Source organism: Zingiber officinale, chromosome 10A, assembly GCF_018446385.1.
Source record: "Zingiber officinale cultivar Zhangliang chromosome 10A, Zo_v1.1, whole genome shotgun sequence".
Classification (NCBI taxonomy): Eukaryota; Viridiplantae; Streptophyta; class Magnoliopsida; order Zingiberales; family Zingiberaceae; genus Zingiber; species Zingiber officinale.
In genome coordinates, this window is record NC_056004.1 from 27,797,636 (window position 1) to 27,807,939 (window position 10,304).

At 45.0% G+C, this 10,304-nt stretch overlaps 1 protein-coding gene across 1 annotated transcript; it reads left to right on the forward strand.

Annotated features, from left to right (window-relative positions):
• The first annotated feature begins 9,111 nt into the window (after window positions 1-9,111).
• Window positions 9,112-9,553, forward strand: LOC122027513. Its single transcript, XM_042586506.1, has one exon. It carries the CDS (start codon window positions 9,224-9,226, stop codon window positions 9,431-9,433), a length of 210 nt encoding a protein of 69 aa, XP_042442440.1. The 5' UTR covers window positions 9,112-9,223; the 3' UTR covers window positions 9,434-9,553.
• The last annotated feature ends 751 nt before the right edge of the window (window positions 9,554-10,304 follow it).

Below are 10,304 nucleotides of genomic sequence, written 5' to 3' on the forward strand. Positions count from 1 at the left end.
AACCCAATTTCCGGCCTTCTCCTCGAGCAGGCTTCCGACCCGGCTTCTCATCTCTCGAACGTCGTGCACGTTCTTCTCATCCACCGGTGTACTCTTCTGCAGCTCTTTCATCCTTCGGACGCACCGAGCCCGTCAGCTCCCTTCCCATGTCGTCCTTCTCGCTAGCTGTGTCTTCCGCTCGACTTCTTGTGCTCCTAAACTCCTACACACTTAGACACAGGGATCAAATAATAAACATGACCTAACTTAACTTGGTTGATCACATCAAAACAACTACGGGGGTCCAACAGAGGCCTCTATAAAGTCAGGGTTTGTCTGAAAGTCTTCGAGAGCGGGGTCGGAAGTAAAGCTGAACACCACTGTGTGGGCCATTCTACGTCTAGGGGAAAACTTAGGAAGAAATATTTTTCTTTCCAATCGGAGTCTGAGGATGGAAGAGGAATGAAAAAAGTGGTTATGGGGCGAGCTTGAAGACAAAAGAGGCCCTCATTGTGACAGCGAGGGGTAAAGAACCAGTGAAATAGGCGGGGAGTCCAAGGTAGATCACACACTTCGCAGAGAAGGATGAATCCGAACAAGATCCTCATGGAATTAGGTGTAAGTTGGCCGAGAGGGATGCGGAAGTAATGACTCACTTGAGAAAAGAAAGGGTGAATGAGGAAGTGGAGGCCGACAACCACTTGGTCCTTGAAGAAGGTCGTGTACCCTGCCAGAGGTGAAGAAGCCCGGTGGATCTCAGAAGGAAGAATGATGTGCATGGCCCTAGGAATCTCATTGGTGAAGCGGAGATTGTCTAAATCCACGCCCGTAAAGGTTGAGACTCCTGGAGCGTAGCTAGGTGTAGGAGAATCCATAGGATGATGCAAACGTAAAACACAAGGGGCAGAGCACAACACACACTAGGAAGAAAGGGAAGGCTTACTATCGAGGCGAAAAGTTCAGTAAAGCTGAGGGGAAGGGATATTTATAGTCGCATATAGTTGCCAAAGAGAGCATAAGGAGCCTCGTTATCAATGCCTATCAAACGGTTCATATGCAAAGTAGATGATGTCAGCCGTAAACCTAATGGCATTGACAACCGCAGGATCCTTCTAGAAAGTCAAGCCAAGGGGGTGTGGGGGAAGATGCACAGGCGAGGGACATAAAGGGAAAATGAGGTATGACTGTGACTTTGGGAATAAGGGACGTTACAGTAGCTCTCTCTTGGAACTCACGAGCACTGGGGGGTAGCTTGGCCTGATGAAACTTGGTCGGGCACCATAAACAGACTGGTCAGATAAAGCAACTAATGGGGTCGTTAAATCACTGAACCCAGTCAGTACATTAGATGCCCGTTCAGGTAACAAAAACCCGACCGGCCCCAGCCTCGACACCTACATAGAAGCCAAGTCAATAAAATCATGGCCGAAGGGATAAGCACTTAGCGAGTCATGCGAACATATCTAGTAAGAAATAGCGTAGATCATTGGAAAAAAGCGCTTAACGAACTATACACTTAGGCATTACAAAAATAGTCTGCCAGCACACTAGCCCCGGACAAGGCTCAGATCAAAAGTAGAAGACAGGAAACACACAATAATCATCAAAAGTTGGGAAGGCATCATCGGGAAGCTCTCGTATAAGGCGACCTCTGCCCAGGAAATCCGCAGGAGGAGCTAACCGGAGGTAGCCTTTCTCATGAAGTTGTCGCAGGCTCCCACCCCTCTGTAGCAGACCATCCGATCGATGAGACTACCTATCTTTGCTCCAAATACCCCACCAGCCAGGTAAGCAGCCTTATAAGCTTTCAGACGAGCAACCTCATCGGCCTGGTAATCTTTTAGCTCATCCTTGACCTTGTCCGCATCAACTCGAACCAAGGCCAACTCTTGGTGTGTGGTGACAACTTCGTCCTTAGCCTTGGATAGGTTTGCTTGAAGGGACTTCAGGGTAGCCGAGCCTACCTCCCACTGCTTCCGAAGAGCAGCTTCTCGATCAGTACTAGCAATCAGATCTGCCTTCTTTGCCTCCAGATCTTTCACTAGAGCAGCATGCGCTTCTGCAATTCCTGCAATTTCACCTAGCCACAATGGGGAGAAACGTTGGCCAAGGGGATAGGACCCTGCATGTGTAGGCAAGGTAGCTGAAAAGACGAGGTGAAGGCATACTTGCCTTTAGTACACTCCTTAGGCCGCGAAGAAGAGGCGGGGCCGAAGTAGGAGCAGGGGGTGGAAAAGATGAGGTCACGGAATCCTCGGGCGGGTCTCTAAACCGTGAGACGGTCTGTTTTGGGACAAAAACTGGAACAGGGGAACCCGCAACCTCTGTTATTGGAGAAGGAGTCGCTCGAGCCGAGGTCTTCACCTTGGCCTTGGAGGAAAGAGGGAGCCTCGAGGGAGAGGATTGAACTGAGGGGATGACCCGCTTACTTTTGCATTGGAGGCGCAGGCGTTTTTCTAGAGGAGGAGAGGGAGCCCTCTCCTCCATAGTCTCTTCAGCTCCAAGGACCTCGGGGGCCTCGGGGGCCTCGGACGGCTGAAAGGAAGCGTCCGCCGAGGTGTTGGTTTGAGAGGCATGAGGAACCTCATGGCCCTCCAAAATCTCTTAGCCCCGTTTCGTCAGAACATCGCTAGGCAATTTAGAAGAATCGACGGCGAAGGCACGAAACATGACGGCTTCTATAAAACAAAAAGAGAATACCTCAATTAGCGAAGACCTAGAAGAGGGGATATTGGAGCTTACCAAAAGGAGCACTCAAAGGCGTCTGGATGTGGCTGAGCCCAAAAGTATATAATATGCTCTCTCGTATCAGAAAAGGGAGTAGCAATTGCATGCCTTCTAGCTTTTCGGAGGTTGTATGGCAAAAGGGTTGATGTTGGTGGTCGCGTAGTTCAAAGGGAGTGGGAAGATTATAGCGCCACTCAGCTGGCCAGGATGCTGGCTCGGGTAGTTGGACATAAAAAAAATCTAGACTTCCATCCTTTGTTGGAAGAAGGCATCCCGTCAAAATATTTGTGCTCGACCCTAGACTGCACCATGAAAACACCTGGCTCCGAGCGCCTGAGGGTGTAAAAATGGTGAAAAAGCTATGGGATCAAGGGTATTTGATACTGACGACACAAGATCACCATTCCGGACATGGATCGGAAGGCATTGGGGGTGAATTGGGACAATGAAACACCAAAATATCTGCTCAAAGAAGAGAAGAACGGATGAATGGGAAAGCGAAGATCGCCAAGGAGCTGGTCCTTAAAAAAGGTTATGAAACCGGATGGAGGGGAGGAAGGATGATCATCGGCCCTGGAGGACAAAGCTTGTAGGCCTCAAAAAGTTTCAAACTTGATTGAATTACCCTAAGATAGCTATTATCCATATCAGAGCGGAAATACGTATACCAGGGCACCTCCCTCGCACCGACCATTACAAGATCAAAAGGAATAGGGAAGGAAGAAGAAAGAATACTTACGAAGGACAAAGGCAATACACAAGGCGGGAGGTGAGCAAGCAAAGCAAGGAGAAGAAGGAAACCTGAAGGAAGTTGAATCGATAAGAAACAACGACGGACAACCTTTAGGGTTTTTAAACTAAAACCCTTAGGAAGCATCGAAAAGTGAGCCAGACAATTAAAACGACATGTCACACATCAGCCGTCAGATCAAGAAGCGGAAGCTATTTAGAGTTGCGTGCAAAAAGTGTGCATCACACATTATAGCAAGTTAAGTTAGTGGGACACGTGTCATCTCCTGAGGAAAGGGTATTTATGATGGAAGTGATAGGAAAATCATGGAGGGGGATATGCAAACAAGCGTGCTTTACCTTGTGAAGACCAGGCCTCGGAGACTGAAAATTCCACGCATTTGCCTCGGGAAATGAAGAAGAAGGTGGCGGGAAGGGGCGCTTCAAATTTGGTGCCTTCATGCCTCCTCGAGATTAGGGTAAGATTAAATTTTGACTAAAGCCTTATGTATTGCACCTCGTGATTGCAGGTGCATTAAGTTAAGTCCTCAAGAGTGATCCCTTCAAGTTATAGAAGTTGTTCGCCTGGATCACTCCTAGTCGGGTCTATAGATTCACTCCTGGTCAGACCTCCAGATCACTCTTGTTCAGGTCTCCAGATCCACTCCTGGTCAAACCTCCAGATCTATTGCTAGTCAAGTCTCCATATCTCTTCCTGGTCAAGCCTCCAGATTCACTCCTTGTCAGATCTCTAGATCCATTCCTAGTCAGGAATCCGGATTCGTTCCCGGTCTGGATTCCAGACTCTCACCCCAGTGCGAGTTATAAGTGAACATGCTCTCACGCCTCCAGACTCTCGTCCCAGCATGAGTTATAAGTGAGCTTGCTCTCACGACCAACGACCTCCCGATTGGGATTCCAGACTCTCGCCCCAACGCGAGTTATAAGTGAGTTTGCTCTCACGACCAATGATATCCCAGTCGAGATTCCAGACTCTCGCCCTAGTGCGAGTTATAAGTGAGCATGCTCTCACGCCTCCAGACTCTCGCCCCAGTGTGAGTTATAAGTGACCATTCTCTCACGCTTCCAGACTCTTGCCCTAGTGCGAGTTATAAGTGAGCTTGCTCTCATGCCTCCAAACTCTCGCCCTAGTGCGAGTTATAAATGAGCATGCTCTCACGCCTCCAGACTCTCGCCCCAGTGTGAGTTATAAGTGAGCATGCTCTTACACCTCTAGACTTTCGCCCCCGTACGAGTTATAAGTGAGCTTGCTCTCATGACCAACGACCTCCCGGTCGGGATTCCAGACTCTCGCCCCAGCGCGGGTTATAAGTGAGCATGCTCTCACACCTCCAGACTCTCACCCCGTGCGAGTTATAAGTGAGCTTGCTCTCATGACCAACAACCTCCCGGTCGGGATTCCAGACTCTCGCCCCAGCGTGGGTTATAAGTGAGCATGCTCTCACACCTCAGACTCTCACCCCGTGCGAGTTATAAGTGAGCTTGCTCTCACGACCAACGACCTCCCCGTCGGGATTCCAGACTCTCGCACCAGCGCGAGTTATAAGTGATCTTGCTCTCATGACCAACGACCATCCAGTCGGAATTCCAGACTCTCACCCCAGTGCGAGTTATATGTGAGTATGCACTCACGCCTCCAGACTCTCGCCTCAGCACGAATTATAAGTGAGCTTGCTCTCACGCCTCAGACTCTCGCCTCAGCGTGAATTATAAAGTGAGCTTGCTCTCACGACCAATGATCCCTCGGGCAGGCTTTGAACTCTTGCCCTCGCATCATACTACCGTGCTTTATAACTCATGGGTTAGCCTTTTGCACTCTTAAGTCCTGAGCGAGTTATCAGCCAAAAAGAGACATACCAGGAAAAAAGGGGGAAAAAGAAACAGAGACTGAAGCCCAACTAGAGTTGTATTTATTTAATGAAGTACAGGGAACACCTCCCAAGCTCTCATTTCACAACTGGGGATATCTAAAATTGATCATAGGTCCGCGACAACGTTAGTAGCCGATCAACACCTCGAGTAAAGGTATTCCGTGTGATCTGCTTGCCCCGAGTTAGATCGCGCCTGAACCAGCTTGACCTTGGTGAATTGAACAATGTGACGCTGTTGAGCAATGGTTTCATCTTTGAGCCGGTTCTCTTCTTGAAGAAGGGCTATAGAAGCAGCGTGTTTTTCTCTCAGATAAATCAAGAATTGAGCTTCTCTCTCCAGATTCGCATAAGCTTTCTGCTTCAACACTACTTCAGCCTGGGTTCGAGACTTCGCGGCTAGCCAAAGTTCCTCAATATCTTGGCGAAGGGAAGACTGAAGATCTCTGTTTTGCATCATCTCGACTAAAGCAATATTCTTGTAGGCAAGTAGTTGAGTCATATGGGATAATTATTGGCGTAGAGATTACACCTCATTAGAGTTAGGGGTAGATTCCATGGTCAGAAGAAGTTAGCGATAAAAGTACAATGATGTAGGGGGGATTCAGCGCTTTTTAAAGAGGAAGGTAGAAAGAGACGACCTCAAGGAATTTAAGAGGCTCTTCTGCCAAGGTGGATTGGGTAATTAATCAGGGTTCATAGCCGAGGAATTGGGAAAAGATGCAGCATTTAAGAATGTTATAGGGAAACGAGTAAACTAGAGCCTGAGTCTAGTCAGTCGGACTTGAGCCTCCTTCGACTAGACTTGGGGAGAGGCTTGTGATACGGTACATGATGGTGGGGTCCGATAAAGGTGGACAGTCAGAAGTCAAGGGGACGTGACAGTCAGAAGTCAAGGGGGCAGTCAGAAGTCAAGGGGGCGTGACAGTCAGAAGTCAAGGGGATGTGACAGTCAAAAATTAAGGAGAACGTGGCAGTCAACAGATATGGAACGACGTCAGCAACTTGATTCCTGGTCGGGTTCCAACAGACCGAGACTCCAGATCTGAGACACCTAGGGAGACAGGCGGATGACACCTGACCAGGATCTAATGGGTTAGGCTTTCGCGGCCTGGCGGTACTTAGGGTTGGTGCTCTCGGTAAGTTAAAACTCCCGTCCAGCGCTTGGACTATCTTTTCATGGCCTCGGCCTCCCAAGGTCTAGGCCAAGGCATTATACTCAGCTGATCATCCAAGGATGTCCTATTCTTTCCCGATTGGGGCAGAAAGCACTACAGGACAACAAGGTCAGGGAATCATAAAGGCATTAGACTCGGTTGATCATTCAAGGTTGTCCTATTCTTTCCCGATCGGGGTAGAAAGCGCTATAGGGCAACAAGATTAGGGAATCGTAACCGTCTATCAGAGAATAACTGCCAAGTGTCAGGGAATATTCCAACGGTCTGCAATCACCTGCGAATGGAATCTTCCTTCAAGCTATAGGGAAATGTCACGTGTCCTCCATCACCCGACAAGTCCTAACACTCGACATTCTCTGACATTAGTAAGACTCCAGAAGATACGCACTATCATATAAAAAGGGAGGACCTCTCCCTTTCGCAGGTATGCTCTCTCGCACATTTGCACTTGTCTTCTACTTTCTTTTTTCTTCGTACACTGTTCTTCTGTGGAAAAAGTACCTGACTTGAGCGTCGGAGGGCCTGCTCCGGGGACCTTTTCCCTGGTTTCTGGCCTCTAACGCCCATGTGCATGTCTGAGTGTGCGCAGAGCTCATGTACCGCCGGCTCAGTCATCGTCGTCCGTCAGCACCACATGGGAGTCCATTTTTGGAAGCGCATACTAGAAAGGTATCTTAGTCGCCCCTCCGTCAATGCCAGCAGCAGCTCACCCGGACTTCATCCGACTCATATTCCGGACAAGATCATATATATTATTTAATTGAGTATTCGTGTCAAATATCGATAAATTTTAAGATTTTTTTAATATATATATATTATTTAATTGAGTATTCGAGTCAAATATCGATAGTTCCTCTCCGTCTTCTTTCATTCAAATCGGATATCAGATTTTCATTGGATTCAAAGAAAATTACCCTCCTATTTTAAATAAAATATTGTTGGTTCAATTTAACCTAATTAAAATGAAAATTCTTTCTCTATATTGTTTAAATAATAATTCTTACTATGCTATTAATTTTGGATGTAATCGATTGGTTTAGCGGTGGAACCACGTTCAAGACTACAACCTGGGGACCCAATGAAGTTTAGAATGGGACAAACTCCTAATTTATCATGGGAAAATGAAAACAATACGAAAACAATCTAGAGTAACGACATTAGCTTTGACGCTCATAACCCACCATCCGAATAGATCATCTGGATTAGGTCTGCTATTGGTTCGATGTTATTAAAATTTGTCACCAACTGAATAAAATAATCATGCTTGATGGCCGGGATTGAAATTTGAGAATCACATTGCAAGTTTCCCACGCAACTTGAGAGCCGCCCACTGTAATGGTTCATCGTCCTCACAGTGGAGGGAAGCTACCGGGCCGCCTCCTGAAATAACAAAATAAGAAAAAGAAAATAATATGAGATGTGAAAAGTGTAGGCCACTTAGCCATGCCCTTCCTTATTGATATCGGTGACTCAGGTCTCAGTAAAAAAAAAAACAGAAAAAGTGAGTGACACGAGGAGTCAGGAGCATAAATATGAGAGATAATAATTGAAAATAAAATAAAAAATAAAAAATCATTTTATTATTAATATTAGTATAATAAATTATTTTTAAAATTATTCTTATTTCACTATTATTATAACAATTTTATTCAAAATTACTACAATATAAAGAAAAATTACACTTAAATTAATTTAAAATTCTACACATGATAACATATGATCCTTTTTAATTAACGATCCCAATTCCCCATGTGATCTTAATGGTAATAAAAATCTCCATATGAGCCGAGCCGGAAAGACGGAAATAGTGTGCAAATAACAGTGATGATGGTTAAGTGGGTTAATTCGATCCTACCTGTACAGGCACTGTCCTAACCTCTCATATTTGGATGGTGAGACCCACACTTAAGTAGTGGGTCCCACCATCTCATTGTGAGAGATTGGGGCAGTACCTGTATCGGTAGGATGAAATTTACCGGTTAAGTGAAGGAGATTGAGGTTAATTAATAGCACATGCAACACCATTACAGATTCTCTTCTGTTGACAGATGACTTCTCCTTATGAGTGCAGATATGCATATGCGTTAGAACTTGGACAGCAGCATTAACATTTATAAGTTTATGAATGTACAGCTGTTTTTTTCAAATAAAATTTTTTTCTTACCATGAACAACTATTACTTGTCATTAACATTTTTACCAATATTTCTTGTCACGGAAAAGGAATAACAAACTTTGCTTTATATTCATCGAACTTCTTTTATGCGGCAGCATTAGCTAATAATTCAAGGATAATTCTGTGATTACAAAGATAATTATTAAATTCAAAGAGAGGAGCGAGCATTTCGCCTTTTGCATAATAACAGTAAAACGACACGCCAGCTAATTTCTTCCTTCCCTTTATTATTAATGCTCTTAAACTTTTTCATATTCACACTGCACTGATATATAAAGAGCGCATTCAAATCCTTTTCCGATTTCCTGCAACTTTAATAAAAAAAAATCCCGACTAAAGTGACCAATCACCAAATGTATTAGTGTAAAGCTTTGCATTCCATGAATCATAAAGCAATTCCTCCCCTTGCACTTTTGCTTTCTTATTGCTTAAGTATAGCAACAGCCTTTTCTTCTTCTACATGCATTCCTCATCTTACATGCACTTGTGGTTCTATTAAAATTTAAACAAGAAGAATCTAAGAGTTTAGCTTGTTGATCAAGGCACATGGCCGATTGGGGTCCGGTGATCGTCGCTGTGATTCTGTTCATCCTGCTGTCGCCGGGGCTGCTGTTTCAGCTGCCGTCGAGGACGAGGGTCGTGGAGTTTGGGAACATGTGCACCAGCGGCATCTCCATTCTGGTGCATGCGGTCATCCTCTTTGTCCTCATGACGATCCTTGTCATTGCTATCGGAATCCATGTTCAGACTGCTTAAGTGTAATCAATTGCGATAACAAGTGTGCCTTGTTTTTTCCCTTGCTCTCTTGGTTTTTCTGTCAATCGTACACGCAACTCAACAAATTTTTTTTGGATGTAAACTTTGGCTTTTGTTCAATATTTGTCGGATGCGTCATGAATGAATGAATAGTTCGGCTCTGTCTCACACCCACCCACCCACTCTTCTCTGCCTCTTCTGCTCTGTGGAACAAGTCTCCTTTCTCTTGGTTCTCTTGCAAATGAACTCAGAGATGTATTGAGCTAGAGAAATGTTGCATAGACGAGCTTGTGCGATAGATTGGTGGATGAAGATAATGACAACAGTGAAATTATTTTTTTTCTTCCTGTTTTCTATCCTTTGATGGCCATCAAAGGGTATATATATGGTTAAGGGAGTTGCACCTCTCTCTTCATTTTCATTCTATATATTGCTTCCTGTCTTTCTACTCCTCTTTCCCTTACCTTTCTTGAGTTTGGAGGTGTTTCTAATGGCAGGAAAAATTAACTCTTGTGCCTACAGCTTATTTATGGCAGCCATCCTTGATTAATTGAAGTCATTCACACGCCGCCATCTTTGTATATAGATATAGAATTGAACAATCAAACAATCAAAAATATAGAACAATCAAATTAAAAAGATGGGACAATCTTTGTTCAAATCAATACACACACAATTGCCACTCAATCCTAGACATCAAATCCATAGAACAAGCCACTGCTGAGGCATAGTTGAGAAGATGGAATATGTCATTGGAGCACATGGAAGCTTGCTTTAGATGTTGGAATCAGTTAGAACATCCAATCCACCCTCTCAAGCATTAATATAACTGCTATAAACATATCTGACTATCACAAAGTCAATTCATAAC

Bases quoted from the DNA above. Each gene is read 5' to 3' on its own strand.
- LOC122027513 (XM_042586506.1), top strand. From the start codon at position 9,224: ATGGCCGATTGGGGTCCGGTGATCGTCGCTGTGATTCTGTTCATCCTG.